The 21,669-nt window shown below is 39.0% G+C and overlaps 2 protein-coding genes and 1 long non-coding RNA gene across 4 annotated transcripts; 2 read left to right on the top strand and 1 right to left on the bottom strand.

The window, feature by feature from the left end:
- The first annotated feature begins 881 nt into the window (after nt 1-881).
- On the top strand, nt 882-2,710 carry LOC116194901 (dehydration-responsive element-binding protein 2D-like). The gene has a single exon (XM_031523809.1). It carries the CDS (start codon nt 1,281-1,283, stop codon nt 1,974-1,976), a length of 696 nt encoding a protein of 231 aa, XP_031379669.1. The 5' UTR covers nt 882-1,280; the 3' UTR covers nt 1,977-2,710.
- A 9,650-nt stretch (nt 2,711-12,360) lies between these two features.
- LOC116195843 (ammonium transporter 1 member 1-like) lies at nt 12,361-14,244 on the bottom strand. The gene has a single exon (XM_031525225.1). It carries the CDS (start codon nt 14,107-14,109, stop codon nt 12,565-12,567), a length of 1,545 nt encoding a protein of 514 aa, XP_031381085.1. The 5' UTR covers nt 14,110-14,244; the 3' UTR covers nt 12,361-12,564.
- Nucleotides 14,245-15,757: 1,513 nt separating this feature from the next.
- Nucleotides 15,758-20,027, top strand: LOC116195845. 2 transcript variants are annotated; one of them, XR_004154705.1, is made up of 2 exons: nt 15,758-15,953; nt 18,335-20,027. It is a non-coding gene; the product is annotated as an uncharacterized LOC116195845 (long non-coding RNA). The 2 variants fall into 2 exon arrangements; XR_004154704.1 differs by having other exon boundaries at nt 15,758-15,957.
- The last annotated feature ends 1,642 nt before the right edge of the window (nt 20,028-21,669 follow it).

Genomic DNA, 21,669 nt, shown 5'->3' with positions numbered 1-21,669 from the left:
ATGAGATCTCAGGCGCCGCAATGTGCTTGCTCGGTTCGGTGGGTAACACACTTGGCGACAGCCCAGTCTTTCTACTGCATGCTGCCACTATTATATCCTTGTGCATGCACGAAAAATATATGTATGGTATATGGAAATATATTACTTGTATTTTTCCAAAGTAAAGTACTTGGTCTCAAGTAATTTTCTTGCTTTTCACATAATTTATTTGAGTTATAAGTAAATTACGTTAATTTTTTTTAAATAAATATATGTATTACATACATGCATCCTAAAATTTTCCATATTATAATATATACACACATATATTTGCATGCCCTTTACAAGTGTCAGCACGTACAGTTGTCTCGACGGCACAACTCCGTTTTCCATCAATCAGAAGCAACCAATTAAGTACCACACGTATGGACTAGTGCACCCCGTACCATTTCAATTTGCAATAAGTGATGCCCCCGAGCCACTTTGCATGCATCTTGACTAATTGATACACCTCGCAAAATATGTTAATGACGAGCCATTCACGTATGCTCAATTAAGGGACTTCACATATGATCACTCTTACAGTCTACCGATCCAGTGCGATTATTGGACTTACGTATGGACATCGAGGCCGACCGTTTCTCTTCCTCACTTGAGGGTTAAAGAGAGACGGAGAGCCATTCACTCCATTATAAAATACACAGACGAGAGAATTAGACATAAATATATTAGAGAAACAAGGTGTGTACATCTTCGCCCGATAATCAAGAGTTTCTATATTCGCTTTTCATGGTGAGACTATACATGTTTCTTTTATCATCTATTAGGATAGGATTTATATTTAGTGGTTGTGCTAGACATGAATCTCCTGTGCTAAAAATATATATAATAAATTGCATAAGTTCATATATACATATGGGATGCTTCAGGGCGAAGGATCTTGGCGATTGCCGCAAAGCTTTCAGCAGAGAGGAGGGAGGTCAGGAGATAGCAGGCGCTGAGGAGACAGCTGTTCCGTTTACTAGGCTGCACCCCTGCCACTGTGTCAGCCTATAGTACGCCGCACGTGTCCCCATTCACCATCTCCAACACCACGCACTCCCATTCTCTCTCGTTCATTCATTCCTTCCTCTTTTTAAAATGTATTCCCCAGCTCCCATCACCTCGGGGCCACGAAGGACCATTGATTCCTCCTCCGCCGCGTCCTCTTCTTCTCCTTCTCCTTCGTTCTTACCCAACTGATCTGAAGTTCTGAACTGAGCTTACAGTGCTAGCTATAACCTCGGAGAGACGAGAGAAAAATGGAGCCGAAGAAGGGCGATAACGGTAGTAGCGGTGGTGGTAATAGTAAGAAGGGGAGTTCGGGGGGGCTTAAAGGGGTCATGGGGAGGTCGAGGAAGGGGTGCATGAGGGGGAAGGGCGGGCCCGAGAACGCCTCCTGCACGTACCGAGGGGTGAGGCAGCGGACGTGGGGCAAGTGGGTCGCCGAGATCCGGGAGCCTAACCGCGGGGCACGTCTCTGGCTCGGTACTTTCAACACATCCGATGAGGCCGCTGCTGCGTACGACGAGGCCGCCCGCAGACTCTACGGACCATCGGCCCCCCTCAATCTCCCCTGCCACCAGCAGCAAGCGGCCGCTGCAGTGATGAGGATGACTGGTGCTCCTCCCGGTCCTCCTGCTGAGGGGCCAGGCACGGCGGCAGCGGACTCCCCCTCCCCTTCCTCCTCCTCTGCAGGGAGAGCAGTGCCGGAGACTCCCTCTGGCCGTCCCTGTGACAGAGGGTGGGAGGGCTGCCTGGTTGTCCCGGAGATGCAGGTCGAGGCCGGGAGATCAGGGAGCTGGTGTGGCGAAAATAACAGTGGTTCGTGGATCAATGAGTTCCCCGAGATGAGCGAAATCGGGCTCATGATGGACGAGATGATGCTGAGCGGAGGAGACCCCGCGAGGGATGATTACGGGGAGGGGTTGCAGGTTCCATGGAACTTGTATGCTTGAGATGAGAGGTGTAGCCACAACGTAAGTAGGGTTTTGTTCGAGAGGAACAAGAGAGGAGGGGAAAAAAGGAATAGTATGTAGACCAAAAATAACACCCTTTTCTTTTTTAACATTTTCCCCCTTTTCCGCGCGAAGAGAACACGAGGGTTCCTCAGCCGGCTGATATTAATCTTCACCGGTCGAGCGTAGGTTAGTACTTCTTTTTTCTTTGGGTAGTTAGTATTTGGTTTTCATTTGGGTACGTTGGTCGTTGTTTTTTTTTTTCTCGGGAGATGCAGTCTACGCCGGACTAGGGTTTTTGCACAACCGTGATCATTGTAAACAGTCAGACCTCATAGTCAAGGTCGGTTTGGCTTATTGAATCGACCAGTTTGGGGACAGAACGAAATCCTGTTTGAGCTAGTTTTGCTATTATTTGTTGTACAGGGGCTTTTTTTTATATTTCATGGTTTGTTGGGGGTAATTGGCTTGGAAGTTGAGATGTGGGAGGGGATGGGTAGATGGAGGGCTTATAACCCTGTTTTGCACGGGTTGTCCCTCATATGGGGGTTGAAATGTAGATATAAGAAAAGAACAGGGGCTAGTTTGTAGCTCCTTGGAAAAGTTTCTTCTAGTTTTCCTAATTTTTGCACCTTGGGCCTACCAAGTAATTGAGTGAGCATCACTCATCAACTTGGATGTGTCACACTCAAAGAAGATGTTTGAAAATAGAAAATTGGCTCCATAAGTTTTCACTTGCATGTATTTTAATTGATTATTACTTAAATATGACTAATATTATTTAGTAAGAGCCTACCACCTCACTTCCATGTATCGTACCACTGACCTTTTTCAGTGAAACTTCCATGTTCTGCTTAGGTAATGATGAAAAACTGTATGGAACCATAATTTTGTGTTTTTTATATTTGTATGTAACTCTCTCTTCAGCTCTGCCTTCTGTATAAACACATGCTCTTGGTCATTCTTATCGTGCCGATAAAGCCCTTCAATCAAAAACCCCAGGTGCATATATATGCCAACAAAAGGATCTACGATGAAATTAGTTCTCAAGCTTCAATGCATATATAATGTTGGTGTGGTTTTTGCGCGTCGCTCTTTTTATATACCTAACATCTCGCATCGCATGCGTGGTTAATTCATGTAGATGTACTGAGCTAGACTTGTATATAGGATGTGCATGTGTATAGCAGTTTCTAAATAGCGCACAGACTTTGTTGCTTGCGGGTCGAAGGAATCAGTTGGAGCACAAAAATCAATTGGTTCACAGACAAGTAGCTAGTCAGGTGACATATGCCTCTGGTAAAATTGCATATGTATCGAATCGTTAGCAGGAGATACTTAGCTTTGCCTGTGTGTATATTATAAATTTTTCTTTTGGTTACATACCTATATTATAATTTAGGTGCTAACATCAATTAAATGCTTAAATTAAAATTTATGCACTTAATTGAATTTAATTTGTTTTTTATTATAAAAGAAAATTGATTTAACTTAATCAATAATTAAGTATAAAAAGCACTTATTCTTGCCGAGGAAATAAACAGTAACTGAAAGCATACTTAAAAAAATTACCTAATCGCTCGGTAGATAAGGTTTTTTCTAAAATTTGTAGCGGTTTTTAATTTGTGAGAAAATTCCATGTGGGACCAAAGACATAAGGGGAGAGAAATAGAGGCGAAGTTAACTGTGGAGGCAGTGGTGAATCTCCCCCTACGTACCACCATAGACGAGGCTGCATATAGCCCCGAGGTCGGCTTCACCAAGGTGTGCGGTGGCCGAGATCAAGGCTTCTGCCACCTGAAATCTCTCCACTCTTTCTCTGACGAAGAGAGAGAGAGTGAAAGAGATTCGAGTGGTGAAGGTCTTGATCCCAGCTCCCACCTCCTTCAGTGAGGTCGACAACTCCAGAGGCTCTCAGCTACTTGGTGGTGGCTGGAGTGAGGGGGAGTCACCACAATCCCCTTGAATCCTTCTCCTTCTCACATCTCGACCTGTTTTTTTTTTTTTTTTTTTCATTTTTGATATTTGAGAAAATAATATGAAATTTAATTGAAGTTAAAAAGGAAAGAAAGAAAGTTGTATGGCTTTATATAGATAAGATTTCAAATAATATAAAATTTTTAACACATTTCATCCAACATGATTAATTTAATTAAATAAATACTTGTATCATTGTACTTATAAATCCAACATATATAATTAACCAAACATTTTAGCGGAGCAGAGCAAGGATCTTGGATTGGTGGAGGATAAGGCTCTATTTACAAACTAATATGTATATATATATGTGTGTGTGTGTGTGTGTTTATGTAGTAGCTGGCATTTGCCTTTCTTTTCCATATATGGTAACCTTAAGTTCGTAAGTTGTGCACGGATTGCAAGAGGATAAAGGCTTCACGATCGACATATACAACAACCGGCACTTGTTTGTTTTCCTGAAGTAGTTATTACGAAAAATACATGACTTAATTCAGATTCGAACTCATCCACAATCCAAAAACTTAAGCCGATAAATTGGTAAATCCTTATCTCTTATAAATCCATGAATATCTTTTCAACTTTTTCATGTGAGACAATCTTTTTGTCCATTTACCTCCAACACTTGCCCATTTTCCACATAGGAGAGAAATCGTTCCCATAATTCTACCCCTTGTCGACTATGTGGAGGAATTCATCGTAATTCTCGTGATACGACGACTAACAACACTCCTCTCATCCTGCACCAGAATCTGGGCAACCTCTTCCGTATTAGTACCATGAGTCGGACATCCTTCTCCCTAACTCGGGTGAGGTGGGACACAACTAACTTCGAGTATGGCTTCCACATCCGACCTCGGCTTCACTGGCGTGGTGTGGGTTTCCACTCATACGTGCTTCCAGAATTGTTACCTTGGGTTTTAATACCATTTTTCTCTATTATGTTCTGCTAGCTTTCTACCGCTACTTGCAGCTCAAGTTTCTGCTTTTATACTGCCACCATTCCTCAGCCTTTTGCTGAAAAGATTAGCTCTTCATAGGCTCATTAAAGTCCAATAAGAGCTCAAAAGTTTGAGCCCATCTCTTCCTCCAAAGAGGAGAGATAAACCCAACAAACTCTCACTCTCGACTATTTAGAGGAGTCCACTATACATGTAATATCATCAATATTCTCCTCAAGCTTCAGTTCTCCCCCTTCATCTTCATGAGGCAAAATATCTCGTGAAACTTGACTTTCCATACTTGAACTTCTTGGTAGACTCTCTGCCTGTTCTTGTTGAGCCTCCTGCTTTATTCCATCATTCTTAGGTATCTCAACAACTGCAGGCTCTTCATCTACAAGAGGAATATTATCTTCTGTACGATCTACTTTGGCGTGCAACTTGTAAAGTTTATCTGTCTTCTGTCCTCGAGCAATAATCAACAACCCTCGTAAACTGAGTGTCATATCCTTCATTATCAAGTCGTCCTACAAAAATTAGACTAAGGCGAACATTTGGAACATGCCTTACATTCTTCAGGAGCAACTTGCAGCCTAGATCTGTTTCCAACCTAAAATCTCCAATCCCCACAACTTTACATGAAGTATCATTCCCCATCTTTATATAGCCATAATCACAGTTGATATAAGATGAAAAGTTATTCCTGTGAGGATTGACATGTAATGAAGTACTCGTATCTACCACCCAAGAAGAATTTTGGCTCATGAGGTTGATAGAAGCTTTATCATCGACGGTGGAGACTTTCCATTTCCATCAAACGCCACCAATGTAGTGTTGTGTTCATCTTTCTTTCTTTCACCGCTTTAATCTTTCTATCATCTCTTTAGCAACCTACAATCGATCTTGTATTGACCAACCTTCCCACAGTGGAATCATGTGACCTTTTTCCTGCCCCTGGACTTCGAGCAAGAACTCGAATCTTCATGATTAGTTGGCAATCTTCTATCATCGCTTCTCCCCCCTCTTTCAGTAACTGGGGCTGCTTTATCACTGGCAATGTTGTAATATTTTCTTTTGGTATCCCCGTTGAATAGAGGATCCTTCACTGTGCTCATTGATGGCTTCCCGTATGGTGCGGAATTACTTATACCCTATTTGATTTTAGAGTTATGTTTTAACTTTACTCCACTACAAAATTTTTAAAATTTTTAAAAGACCCAATTTTTTTAAAATTTTTCAATTTTACCCCACCCCTTTTCTCGAAGCACTGTTCATCGTCTTCTTCATCTTCATGCCCTTCTTCTCTCTTCTCTAACTTATTACTTCACTTCTATGGCCGTCCCACCCACGACAAGCCGATTACAACTCATGGTAATAGTTCTCGAGCCACGGTGAGTCTAAGATTTCGATTTGACGAACCTCGAGCAAGAAATCAAATCAAATTTCACCTCGGATTTCAATTTGATGAAACCCTAAAATCGGGTGAGGAACGATGAGGAGCTGAGCAAGCTCCTGGGCTCTGTGACCACTGCCAATGGAGGAGTCTTGTGTAACATCCACCAGACTCTCTTGCCCAAGAAGATGAAAGGTGGTGGAGAGATCGGCTCTGCTTCTCAAGAGTTCTGAGGAAGCTCATTCCCCCATAGCTCAAGCTTTGTTCTCGAAGATTCCTTACGGAAGATCTTGTAAAGTCAGCAAGTCATCTTAGCATATTGATGATCTTGTGAAGGATTTGGTGGAATTGCCAAAATAGACGTTAGGGTTAGATTCTCTACTTTGTCGATGGATCTGTTGAAAGAATATCAAGAATAATGCATGTTCATGTTTTCATTTGAATGAAAAGAGCTTCCATGGCTTCCAATTGTTTCAATCTTCTTCTGTCAACTAAATCTTGTTTTCGGATATGGAAAAAGTAGCGGCGAGGCCGTGAGCTTCCTCTACCCAGGTTGGAAAAGTATCGATCGGATTTCATGGTGATGAAACAAAGAGCAGCAGAGAGAGTGAGGAATTAGAGGCAGTTGAGGGAATGAGAGGGAGGTTGGGCAATTTTTGAAAAAAAAAAAATATGGGTCAATTTTTAAATTTTAAAAATTTAAAATCAAATTAAATCATAACTTTACTTTGTTACCAAACGCATCATTAGTGCCATCACCAATGTATCCTAGCTACCAGGTAACATCCCTAGAAGTAAACAAGCTTGCAATTCATCAGGTAGCGCAATCTCCAAATTACATAGCACAATCTCCATATTACTCAATTTATTAACAATATCTTGGAAAGTACCTATGTGCTTAGCCATATTGCTCCCAATTTGGTAGCGGAGGTGAACAAACTTCTTCACAAGAAATGCCTTATTCTATGGAGTCTTCCTCGCATGCAAACTTGCCAACTTGTCCCACAAGGCCTTTGCATTGGTTTCTTGTGCCACATGATGATAGACATGGTTGTCTATCCGTTGTCGGATCATGCCAATGGTCTTCCAATTCATATGCTCCCATGCTTTGTCATCCTTGTCCTTCGATTTTGCTGTCTCCCTCTCGATGGGATCATACAAGTCTCTACAGTAGAAAAGGTCTTCCATACGAGACTTCCAAATAGAATAATTAATGGCATCCACTAGAACATAGCACCACTACTACCATCCCATCTTGAACACACAGGAAGAACCCATAATTAATGGCATCCACTTGAACATAGTACCACTATTACCATTCCATCTTGAACACACAGGAAAAACCCAACCTTACCAAACCGGATGCTTTGATACCACTATTAGGAAAAATCCATAGGCTTAATTCGAACTTGAGTTCATTTGCAATTCAAAAGTTTAAGTTAATAGGTTTCTGGATCCTTATTTCTTATAAACTCATGGATATCCTTTCGACTTTTTCATGTTGGACAATCTTCTTGTCCCTTTACTTCCAACACCCTCCCATTCTCCACTTAGAGAGAAACCGTCCCGATTACATTATATGAAATTCTTTGGCTTGACTGACGCATGTATACTGAGCAACCTTCCTTCTTTGTCACGAAGCGCCGCTAGCTAGAAAGCAAAGAACCATCCCATTTTCGTCTGCAAATTTAATTACATGCACATGCATACAGATATATATGTATATATATACAATTTGTTACATACATTCATTTTATGGTCAGTTGATTTAGCACCAGCTTCGACCTCTCTCACTTGGAGATGGCTGTGTCCCCCCGACTGGACGAATGATGATCTTGTGTTGTGTCTGTTCGCTGTTTCAGTTTCATGGCCATTATTACAACAGATTTTTTATGTGTGTCAGACTGTGAAGTTTCCAGGAACAAGATCGATAAAACTTGACCGGGTACTACATAGATATATTAAGAAACGAGCTCAGCTCGGATCTAGAAAAACAACAATCGCTCTCGGCTCCTTCCCTCACGATAGAAAAACAGAACAATTTGCGCCATAATCCGAGCCCATGGGCTAGGAGAAGCAAGCTGTGGAAAGACCCAATGAGAATGAAAGCTGGCCCATTTAACAATAATATGAGCCAGAAACTTTTTTTTTAAAAAAAATCAGTGAATTTCCTTTTTTTTTTTAATTACAAGTGAGGCCTCTAAATTTAGTATAATGAAATAAAAATTCTAATAACTAATAAAGGGGCATGACAATCTTCTTACAAGAATCGAACTTGCAACCTTTTGATTAATATGTAATATGCTCTACTATACTCTCTCTCTTTTTTTTTTTTTTGAAGCCAGTGAATTTATGAAAAGCAGCAGACCAGACGAGTTGCGGTGCGAAGCTGGGAAATATCACATCATACCGAAGACTTCAGAGCTCCCTTTGTGATCTCCGAAATAAAAGCAAACTCTCCAACCCAAGAAGCCAAGCATCAAGAAAGATATGGGCCGATTGACGTGAATGCTCAATCTCCAGGTCTTTAGGCTGAACTGATGAAGCAAATATTCAGTAAGTGTTATTAAGACATTTGGTTGAGTAACAATCAATCAAAATCCATATGAAAAATTAGACTCATAGTAGTCCTACGTATATCCATTTACATATATTTTTCGGTCATCATTTACAGATATTTTGATTGGCTATTATATATCCAGAGTAAATGAGTGACACTTCATTGAATATTTAGTATGACGTGGAATGTTTGTCACTTAATACCATCGAGAAGATGGAAAGAGCCATAGGTATGGTGGACGATGAACATAAATTCATAATGTTTCCAGACATTCCTCGCGTAAATCTCTCAAACTCCATTCGTGTCGATAGAACGTTACATAGTACATAATTCTCCTTAGGCTAGCTTGAGGCTGTTCCTTTTGTGGAGAGTTATTTATCCAACAAGAGAGAGAATAATTAAAGCAACAGACCCGCAAAGAGAGGTGAGTATACGTAGATCCAGATAAGGCCAATTATATATGTATAATATATTACGTTTGTATAATATGTACGTATAAGTATACATTATCCACATATTCCGGACGCCAACTTACAGCATCATATCATGAAGAAGTGTGGGCACGAATTTAAGCTGTCGGGTTGGAATAAATTCTGCTGCGACCGATGAACGGTGGAAGGGCGGAAGAGGCACGTGATGATCATCTAATCGGCAATATATAATATATAAACCCATTCAAATGAATACATCGACCTAATCATATATTCTGGTAAGACCAACTTGTTGGGCAAAACTGTCCTCCTCTTCAAAGATGTCACTATCACATACTCCAGTTCTTGGCATCCCAAGACGATTTTTTTTTTTCAATGGGCGAACATCACGACAAAAGCCTGGTATATAACAAGTATACTGCGCGATAGCGTGTCATAATACATAACAAAAAAGATCTTATTTTTTAAACAACAATTTGTCACATATTCTATGGCATTTGTGTTATATGTTTGACAATCATTCACTAATAATACGCGACACGTGATATATCTATCATATACAAGACTTTTTTACATCGCGTACAAAGATTTTAAACAGAATTGCTAGCTGACAAGTGAGAAGGACTTCTAACAAATATACATAAGCGGACATATATGTGTGTGTGTGTTTAGGGTTTCACATAATTGAAGAGAGATGCGAATTTCTCAAGTATACATCCAACTAGGAACATATATCCAGCATTCTCCCCATGGTTAATGTGAAGGATCTTATCAACTTCATTTCTTGCCCCCCCTGCATCAATCTTCCCTATGCACTCTGATAGAACTGTCTTCTCCCTTTATGCAGCCATTACTCTTTATTATCTGTGGACCTCACGCAATGATGTCTTGCATACAGGGAAGTCAGCTGATTTGCATGAATGCACAAATAGGATAAAAAAAGTCTTATTTGGAGCACCATAGATGCGACCTCGCTGGGGATAATCTTCAAAAAGAGCAGCCGCGCCATCATCTGTATCTCCTTGCATCACAAGCACCTTCAGGACCTGATTGGTTTACCTTAAACACAGATGCAGCCTGGACCATCAATAAAACATGCCTCTCCGGGACTTTTCAGCTTTTGAATGGCACTCCTTCATTATCCCGGTACCAATCCTCTAACGAAGATAAGCCTCTCCAAGCAGAAGCCAAAGCAGCCCTCCTCGCACTTTCAATTGCCGCTGAAAGAGGATTGTCGAAGATATGGTTGAGATGTGATGCCCTGCAACTTGTCAATGCTATTCTGCATCCTGGTAGCTCCCCTTGGGAGATTAAAAGCATAATTGAGGATATTTCTTTAGCTCTTACTTTTTTCTCCTCTTGGGTTTGTTCTTGGGTACCGAGGGAGGAAAATTCCGTTACTCATGACTTAGGCCAATTTGGATTATTGTCTAATTCCCCCTCGCTTTGTATGTTCCAAGGATACCCCAACCTGAGGCCCTCATTCTCTGTACTTAATTCTTGTAATTAATGAATTATCTTACTTATCAAAAAAAAATATCCAAAAGAAAAGACCTTTCTGGAGAGACAAGATATAGAAAATGAGACGCATTGATTCTTATTCACAACGTACCGGACGAGTCGTCGGATCAGCTGCAAATTGACATGATGATGAATTTCTGATAATTATGAATAAGTTAATTAACTCGTATGGACATTTTTTTAAATGGAATACGGTAGGGAATGGGATAGAACATTGAAAATATTGTAACAGCTGGTTCCTTATCAAGACAAAAGTGAAAGCTGGTTTCTTGGACAAAAACTTAGATAAGAGAACGACCAACATTACGTACACATAATGTTGATTGCTGTAATTAGCAATAGAGCTTTGCTATTTCTGCCGACCAAATATGCCGAACTTTGTGACGAATGAGAGACAGCGGCACATGTTGTAATTTTAACGAAGTTCAAGGGCAAATACATAATTATATCTTGTTCGGCACATTCGGCAGCATGACATGTAGGCAGAAAAAGCATTTCTGTTAGCAATAATAACATGTCGCAGTAAGCGACATAAAGAGGAGAGGTTAGGTTAATTACGGCTATAAATTTAATGGTTTTACAAAGTCAAACAATTATTTGATTGCTGTAATTAGCAATAAATTAAAAAGGACGCTTTTTTTCCCCCGATAAAACGGATGCTTTTTTTTTTTCCCTTTCTTTTCTGCTTTTTGATGGAAGATAAATTTTGTGGTGGCTAGCTTGTTAGATATGATTTCGGTTTTTCTTTAGGTGGATTTTTTCTTGATTCGATTTTTAATGAGTTGGTGCTTCTTTTTTTTTGGTGAATACGGGGGTGAGACCTAAAGTTTGTGAATTTTTTGGTACGAAATATTATTATAAGGGTCTTTATATCCCATCTATGTATCATTTAATTTAGTTGGCTTTGGCCCTATTATCATCAAAACAAAAGGAAGATATATGTATTTTTTGCATGGGGATGCATGGTATCATATACGCGGGATTGGTTCTTGATCAAGAGTTCTTGATTGGGGGCCATGGGGTCTAACTAGTACTTGTAATAATGATAATGGAAATGAAATGAGACAGAAAAGTTGATTAAGGATAAATCCCATCGTGGACCTTTTTAATTCCAAACTAAGAGCAAAACAAGTTTCGTTGTACTGAATCTTATCCTTTTTTGCGGTCAATGGAATTCATCACCAAATAACTACAAAGGACATTTGATGCGTTTGGTTTCAGAGTTAAAATAACTTTGATTTTAATCGTGGAAAAGTACCAATGATTATGTAGTGTGTTGAATTAAAGTTAAAGTTAAAATTTTTGACTTGAGAAATGTGTATTTTATTATTTAGTGTGTTGAGTTAAAGTTAAAGTTAAAATTTTTATGATTTTAACTGCGAAACCAAACGGAGCGCACCGGTCTATTCTAATCATTTCCTTCTCCAGTAAAAACAAACATGGGAGACTATATATAACGTGCATGCCCTATGTTCTTCAAATTTTTATGGTTATATATATATATATAAGTTTGTACCCAAAATGTACATATACATATGCTACACATATATATGTCCTGGAATCCACATGTTCAAGATTTCACATGATGTTCGCTTAATTTGTGTATGCGCATTCCATGCTTCTTCATATTAGTATGAGTGTACACATGATCACGAGCAGAACACAGACGACAACAGTACAACAGCACATGTATATATGTAAATTCCATAGTTCGTACTTCGTACCATCCGCAAAAAATACTTATTTTGCCCTTTACAGTGATCGATCACACAATGGACGGTGACTCTGTGAGTTGACCTTGATCCGGGCTCGGGCTTGTGGGTTCCACCTTCCTCATCATGAACCCCCCGGGCCTCACCGACTGATCGTCCTCATCATTGTAAGCATAGGCGAACCCGCCGTGCCTGGTCAAGTCCATCCCCTGCATCTCATCCTCGCCCGAGATCCTCAACAGCTTCATCTTATGCAGCCCGTAGAACAGCGGCCCCATAGTCGCTGTCACCCACCCAGTCACCACAAGGATTTGTATGATTTGGGCTGCCAGCAGCTCCCCTCCGCCGCCCATGAATAGCCCGTGGGGACGCCCCTGTGCCCCGTATACCTCGTCCACGTACACCCCCCTTGCGAATAGCCCCGTGAAGAGCAGCCCCCACGCCCCGCAACCCCCATGCAGCTGGGCCGCCTCGAGCGGGTCATCGTACTTGGCCTTCTCGGCGAGCTTGTTGAACCCGATGAGGACCCAAGCCGCCACGAACCCACACACAATTGCTGCCCATGGCTCCACCACCGAGCACCCGGATGTGATGGCTGCGAACCCGCCTAGAAGGCCGTTGCAGACATCGGTCACGGTCCAGTGGCCCACGAGGAGCCGCTTGCTGAACAGGGTGGTGAGCGCCGCCGTGCAGCCTGCTAGTGTGGTCGTGACCGCTGTCCTCCCGATAGCGCTCCACTGGCCATAATAATCCCCGCTAGTGTTGTATGCCTTCAGGATGGTGAGGAACGAGCCTGGATTGAACCCATACCATCCGAACCACAATAGGAAAGACCCCAGGACCACAAGGGATGCGCTGTGTCCACGCAGGACCACAGAACGGCCAGCCCGGTCGAATCGTCCAATACGCGGGCCTTCAATCAAAGCCCCCCAGAGGCCCGCAATCCCTCCGACCATATGGACCACGCCCGAGCCTGCGAAGTCAATGGCACCTGAACCAAAGAGGAGGGGACCGCTGGTCCGGGCGGGGCTGGCCCAACCATCGGCCGACCAGAACCAATGGGAGACGATCGGGTAGACAAACCCGGTCAGGAAGGAAGAGTATATAAGGTAGGCGACGAACTGCGTCCGCTCGGCAATGGAGCCGCTAGTGATTCCAGCGGCAGCTATTGCGAAGGCCCACTGGTAGAGGAAGAAACTGTAGTCGGCTAGCAGGGACGGGAAGTCCCTCAGGCCAAAGAAGTGCTTCCCGATAAAGCCGTTGGAGGGGGAGCCAAATGCAAAAGCGTATCCAAAGAGGTAGTAGGAAAGGCCACCTGCAGCCGCGTCGAGGACGTTGGTGAGCATGATGTTCATCGTGTTCTTGGCCCGCACGGACCCCGCGCACAGCATGGCGAACCCGAGCTGCATGGCAAACACAAGGTAGGCCGAGAATAGGAGGTACGTGTTATCCACAGCATAGCTAGTGTCGACGAAGCGGTCGGAAATGGTGCTGAAGCGGGAGCAGAGGTAGTCCGCCACGGCCGTCGCGTTGGTGGTGTCGCCGAGGAGTGGGGCCAGGTCGGAGGCCGTGCAGGTGAGTGGGGCGGCTGTGGCCATTATATCGGGATTGGAGGGGGGAAATAATATTGTTAGTATGTGGACGTCCGTTAATGTTCCCCTCCCGGTCTGTTTATATATTGCTGGGGAAGAGTGAGTGAGCGGAGAGAAGAGAAGTAGACTTTCACTTTTCTCATCCCTCGTTTCTTTCTTGTTGTTTGTTTCTATTTTTCTTCAATAATTGTTAAGTTGTGATTCTTCTATGAAAAGACAACTTATTTCTTTTGTCAAATTGGCAGGAAAAAAAAATTAAGGGAATAATTATAAAAACACATATGCATATTTATTTTCAGAATTAAAATCATAAAAAATTTAATTTTAATTTTAATTCAGTCTACTACACAATAAAAATACACATTTTTCAAGTCAAAACTTTTAATTTTAATTTTAACACAACACACTACACAACATTTATCATTTTCCATAATTAAAATCAAAATTACTTTAATTTTGAAATTAAACGCACTCTATAATTTTCTTATTAAGTAATTTTTAAAAAGTACAGTGGAGTGAGATGGCACCACTTAATTTTATGTGGATCCTCTGGCTCTGAGTACAGATCGGGGATTGTAACACACTTCACAATCCTCTTATTATTCTGTTTTGTCAGCTTCTTTTAATTTTTTTTTCTGGTTTAAAATTGGAAAGAAGTATGAGGACCTCATTGAGAGAGAGATATGTGACATGTCTTTGTGTAGGAATCGAGACAGGCAACTGAACGTGAAGAAATCATCGTGTGGAGAAAAAAAAAATGTGTGGAATTACTTTGCGATAAAATCAGTGGGTCAGAACACGAAACCTTGGACATAATCTTATATACTCTTCTAAGGTTTCGCGAATAATTTACAAGGGACTAAAACAAATAACCACATTCTGATAGCGTAATTTCATCCAACGAGGTATAGGATTGCAGTATTTTATCTATCGAGGGGACAAATGAATCATGGATAGGTGTCTAGTTAATTAATGACCGTTTGGTTTCAGAGTTAAAAATTACTTTGATTTTGATTTTGATTTTAATTGTAAAAAAAGACAAATGAGATGCGATTATAAATTCAACTTGGAAAACGTGTGTTTTTGTTGTGTAGTGTGTTGAGTTAAAGTTAAAGTTAAAATTTTTAAATTGGGAAATATGTATTTTTGTTATATAGTGTGTTGAGTTAAAGTTAAAATTAAAGTTAAAATCAAGATATTGTGAATCCAAACGAGACTCTATTTTGTATAATACTTCACAGATTAATTCCCATCATTTGTGGATTTTTCTTAGAACTTTTTTCTTTTGGGAGAGCATTTTATAAGGTCCAATATATAGTTGTGCCACGACATGTGCCATCCCATTTGGAAATCCAATATATAGTTGTGTCACGACATGTACCATTCCGTTTGGTTTCAAAGTTAAGTTTTTGAATTTATAATTGGGATTTTGATCGAGAAATATGACAAATATATATATATATATATATATATATATATGGCCGTTGTCTGACTAGGGGACCCCCCTTCCCCCCCAAAACCCCGTGACTTTCATTTTCGTTTGACTGGTAGGAAACTGAAGCCGACCCCAACCCTCCCATTCTTCTTCTTCAATTGCGACAGAGCTTCCCTTAAGCTAGAGCCCCCCCCCCCCCCCCCCCCCCCCCCCCCCCCCCCCCCCCCCTCCCCCTCCCTCCCTCCCTCCCTCCCTCCCTCCCTCTCTGCTTGACATCGTTCAACCTTTTCTTCGCGAATCTGTCAGTCCTTCCCTACATTCCCAGTCATCTGCTCTGCGTGAAGCCCCCCCTGCAGCATTCAGTCGTCAATTCCAACAATGGCCGAATACACATCTCCAAGCCGAGCCCCTACCAGTAGGTACTCTTCTTAAGATGCTCATTTTATGATTTGTCACTTCCATATCGAAGTGAAAGGTAATTTCTTGAACCAATTTCATGTTATTCCATCAAATTGCATCGTTATGGGCGGTTGGGGTTTAAGGCACTGCTTGCCCTTACTGTTTGTTAAAGAACGTCCCTGTTTTGCTCGATTTCTGTTTGATTGGTGCCTTTTATAGCAGTTGTTTGGTCGATTTTTATTGTTGTTGGTGAATTTCTTCCTTCCAGTTGCTTTGTTTCCAGTTATACCGATCTGTTCATGGTAGTTCTGGTGTTGTTTACCTCCGTTGTTTGCAATGTTCACGTACCCCTGGTCACAGCCAGCAGCTGTTCAATGAAATGTTTATAAAGCTTATTGATGTAATGGCTGGGTAATTTGTATGTTGTTTTGTGCCGTGCGTGCCTGGCTTCATGTGTGGCTAGTCGCAGATAGTTTGCTGAACTGAATAGCTTAAAATGAGATTGTATGTTAAATAATATATGGGGCCCACCTATTTGACTTTAGATAAGTATTTTTTGTTTTGTAGTGTGATGAGTTAAAGTTAAAGTTAAAATTTTGATACTAAAACCACACCGACCTGTAAAAACACATCCATCTGTGATTCTTAGAGTAATAAAATAGTAAAATAAATATAGTAGCCACCAATTTATTGAATTTTGCAATTATTACACCTAATAAAGAAAGGAACATATTTTATAAATTCGAATAGAATATTAGGAGATCTCTTGTTTCAGAAATCACTTGAATTTGCTTGTATATACATTAGACTATTAGTTGTAAAATCAATAATGAAAACCTAATTTTAGGTCCCAACCTGTCCCAAATGAATAGCTTCACATATTTGAATGATCGTGTATTTCGAAAAATTGCGGAATTAGGTTTGCAACAGCTATATGGGAGATTATTCATGTGTAGATATGACTGCAGGTTGATTAGTTAGAACATGCAATATTGCCATAAACAATGATTAATATTTCAATCATAAAAGCAACAACTGGATAAATTTAATGTTCTGTTCTCCCATCTCCTTAGAATTGTACAGGACCCATAAATATATCCCAGCTCGTGGGTTGAATTATTGGTGATCCATTGGCTTGAACTGGAAATATTAAAAAGAAAAAGAACCGTTTTCTCATGAAGATAAATTTCAGAGGACTTCTCATTCAATTTTAGTGAAATAAAAAAAACCTCTTTTATATTGTATTTATCGGCGGAGATCATTGATTTTTGTTTTTGGTAGATCTTCTTTCTTTCTTTCTTTTTTTGGTAGAGGGGTCATTGATGATTCGATTTCTTCTATATATGAAGATATTAAATAATTAACAGTTTTAGTTGTGCAAGTGGCCATCTTTCTTAATTTTTCTTTGTCTTTCCCTCTGCATATAAACTAAGATCCTCTAGTTAATACGTCATATGAAAATAAAATAAAATTGTGGAGTATAATATTCATTGTTGATTCAAATTAATCTGCTAGAAAAATTCCAATTTAACAAAATACATCGATAAAATAGATGTCCAACAGAAATGTATCGATGAAATCGACTATACTATTATATTAAAAGAGCTCGACAGAACTGCAATTGGGCTATCACAAATTGGTTGCCTTGAACTAATTAATTTGCTTGTAGGTGCATAATATTTTGCTATAAACAAATAAAAAAAATCCTTTCAATAAAAATTCATCTGATTTCAAATCAACCAGTGTCGTGTACATCTTGGTCGTGCATGAGAGGCAACTACATCACTGCTTGTAAGCTCATCAGAGAACACAAAAGCAGCCAAAAGGGGGATGAGAAGAAAAACTAACTAAAGAGTTTGAAAATGATGAAATGACATGAAGACCAATTACGTTTGTATTGATTTTTTTTTTAGTCTTTAATTTTGAGGCTGTCGTGAGCACAGCAAATGCAGAAGACATTGAACCATAAAAAAAAAATGCAGAAGACAAATTATTCCGAATTAATTAACCAAAGAAGAAATCTAATGCCAAGTTGGTGATAAATATCAAACAGTACAATAACTTAATTAAATAGCCAATAATCTATCAAAATATAAAATTAGAAATAATAATTAAATCACAGAAAGATACGAAAGCCAAAGATGAGAGTGTATGGAAATAGACCGCTCTCACGCGTACGCAAGCAATCTCTTTTTTAATGGTAGTTCCATGTCACTAGCTATGGACCCACACGTTGCGTGGATCTTTGTAAGAAAATTAATTAAATTTGATAGTTTTCTCAATTTTTAGGAATATAAGGGGTATGAAGAATGATGAAACATATACCAAGCTAAATATATCATCGTTTATCTTTGCGAAAATCTCCATAATTCCTTATACATGGTATTTTTCTTGTAGCTTTTGATCCTGGAGATTTGATCATGAAACCTTCATTAATACCATCACAGAGACAAAATCCGCAATTTTTGACTGGTTCATAGAGAGTACTAATTTTTACTAATGTAAAGAGAACAATACCCAAAACCACTTGAAACTCTACTTTTCTTATAGTTCTAACCTCGCCCAATATTGCTATTCCAAGCTTGCAGCTCGAGAACCCTCATGTTCCATAGGCTTCCCGATCGAGGACTGACGTCTTCCTCATCTCTTGTACTTTGCAGCCATGAGCTTGACTCCGTAATCCACTAATAATCATGCAAGGCACCCAAGCATAGAGATACGAATATTTATAGGATATTTGGTACTTCAAATTTGAAAAAAAAAAACTTATACATTATCAAGGAAACCTTTTCATTTTTCAAAAAAAATCTTTAATTGTATATCAATCCATACGAATAATATGGACAAATGTTCAAGATGGATTGAACATAATACGAATAAAATGTAGTAAATGTTCATTTAATTGGAATCAAAAGGTAAACTAAACGTAGAGCTGACTGTTTATAATTTGAGCGCAACTACGATCATGTTCTCAGCCTTTATATATTATAAATTGATTGATTGATTGCGTCGAGTTCATGGCTCCACCCATCTATTATATTCTTCTTCTCCGTTGCATGGGTTGTTCTGATTCTGTTGACATTCAATAAGAAACAATAGCTTTGATGTATGGAGAGGCCAACACCTCCAATCTCGTTGGTGGCACTGTCCAATTCATGACTGAGTCAAAGAAAAATAACCAAACCTTTGCCTCTAGGCTCTTGCAGCGCGTATAAGGAATTAATTCTCAAGAAATTATTGATCTTGCTGCCTTTTGTATATAGAGCTACTTGTGACAACTTTACATTAATGGCTGATTATGTTTCAAAAAAAAAAAAGAAAATCCAATCATGTATTTACATTAAGACTAATATGGAGCAATGAAGATAAGAAGATGAGGATTGTAAGACCAAGATGAATCCTCACAATTTCTTGTTTTCTCCAAGTCAAAGAAGAGAGAGAAGAGAGATAAGGTTTTTTTTTTTTACTTTTTTATTTGAAAAAGATGATGCATTTAAGATTCAAATATATGGGTAAATCGGGTGTGAATTGGAATTAATTTTGGTTGGATTAGTTCAAACAGAAAAAATCATATATAGTAATTTGGTCTATTATGGACCCTACTTACTAGTACACATCGGCTTTATTTAACAGAAAAAGTTACGGAAGGACTGAAACAAAAAAGTTAACAAAGGAATATGACGCAAACAGAAAAAAAAATAAGAAAAATGATAAAAGAGAAAAGTCACCAAAGATATAGGACTAAAATTATATTTTTTCCAATTAATAAATCACGATTGACGTTTCCTTTTCCTATGGTTTGTTAGGGATGAATAGTGGTTGTCTTTAATTATTTTGAGTACCACTCAACTAATTAAAAAGACAATGATATTAATTAATATATTAGATTCATCCGGATCACTAGCTAGCTTCATGTTTTAAACTAGCAAAAATTGCTTTCCATTACAATCATTGATTAGGAGTTGAAATTAATTAGAGAACAAGTTGCTTTCCAAAGCCGCATGCAGAGAGCTGACTTCAGCGGAGTTCAGCATTTCAAAAGTTAAAAAAAAAAAACAATTCGACTTCGATAAATAATAGCATAGATTCGGTATTCTGTCATCCAGATGGATCACAGATTCACCTTCACATACATACATACATATATATATATATATATATATATATATATATATGAAAATATATTGTGATACGATTTTGTAAAGGTACATTTTATTAGGTACTTCAATATTTATGATAAATTATTGCATTTAATTAGGATAATTGGTAATAAATAAGAATTCTCTCCTTACTGTCTCTATTAGTGAGATCCTCATCCTCTATATTCCTATCTTTCTACTAGAATCTATGGTATCAGAATGAAACAAAACAAATGACTCTGATTTCAGAGGAAAATGTGGTAATTAAAAAAAAAACTGTCACAAATTGCAAGCTATTTCAGGCTACAAAAATATGTGACTGCAAGAAATAAAAATATTAAAGTAACTTTTCTCCCTTTCCTTTTTCTTTTTCTTAAATTTCCATTAATGTTTCTTTTAATAATTCTTAAAGTTTTAAAACTAGTTTGGTTGTGCATAGAAGTAGAGATGGACCGAATGAGCTACTCTTTAATATTTTGACGTCAATTATAAATAAATTTACAATATTATTTTTCAAATTTTACTAAAATTTCTTATATTAACCTCCAAACTTGTGGATAGAATCTTATTGTTCGCCTTTATAAAAGTCTCATCTTCTTTAAATTTAAAGTTTTGGTCCGTCCCTGATGAGGTAACCCTAATTTCAATTTGCAAAGAGAAGATGGCAAGTGTAAGCACAATATGACAACCTAGTACTGAATAGGTACTGCAAAAAGAATGAAACGAAAAGGCAATTATACAGTTGAAATACCCGAAAGGTTCACTAATTGTAAGGCACTTAATCCTAATCATTGATTTATAATTGAGATACATTTTAATAATTCCATTAGAGATTCCTAAACCCCGCCAATGACGGCATAATTTGTCAACCATTAATTTAAACCAGGCCTGATATGTTATTGCGTCGATGGAAAACGAAATTTCAGAATAGAAAATATCCCAAAGGTCAAAAGCAAGCCTTAGCTCGACTTCCCAGGAATGATTCAGTCATTTTATGCCAACAGGTCTAATCGAATGATCTAATTAATTATCTTACTTAATTTGTATTAATTGTAATCTTGCTTAAACCTTAGATTATTGCTATTAAATTTATGACAGAAAAGCATATAGGTCGACAGACAGCCATATGCCTCGCCTAGATGTTGACAGCATATTTATGTTTTGCAACTTAATTTATTTAATCTACAAATATATAGTTGCTATTTTAGGTAAAATGATGATCTCAGTAGAAGTTAGAAGTAAACGTTGAAATGGAACGATTCAACGTTTGTTCCGCTTAAGTGAGATCTCGAGTTTTAGTTATTGTAAATGCAGAAAATCCATGTTGAAAAAGTTTATTCCTTAACGGGCCAACTTGGCTCGACTAAATTCGTCGGGATCCAATTGAACTTCCAAATACCAGGGTTCACACCCAAAAGAATGCCCAATCGAACACAATAGCATCTCTAGCAATTTAATTTATGTCGTTCGCTTCTCATAAATATCATCTTTGTGCCCGATTGATATATACTGTCGATTTTCGCATGTAACAAGTGTTGGGTATATTACTTTGAGATGGAGATTCGAAAAAGGCAAGAGCAACAAGTCACGAAC

Source organism: Punica granatum, chromosome 2 (genome assembly GCF_007655135.1).
Source record: "Punica granatum isolate Tunisia-2019 chromosome 2, ASM765513v2, whole genome shotgun sequence".
Lineage (NCBI taxonomy): Eukaryota > Viridiplantae > Streptophyta > Magnoliopsida > Myrtales > Lythraceae > Punica > Punica granatum.
This window is presented reverse-complemented; position numbering and strand designations above follow the sequence as displayed.

Excerpts from the sequence above, each read along its gene's own strand:
- LOC116194901 (XM_031523809.1), top strand. The coding sequence starts at position 1,281 with ATGGAGCCGAAGAAGGGCGATAACGGTAGTAGCGGTGGTGGTAATAGT.
- LOC116195843 (XM_031525225.1), bottom strand. The coding sequence starts at position 14,109 with ATGGCCACAGCCGCCCCACTCACCTGCACGGCCTCCGACCTGGCCCCA.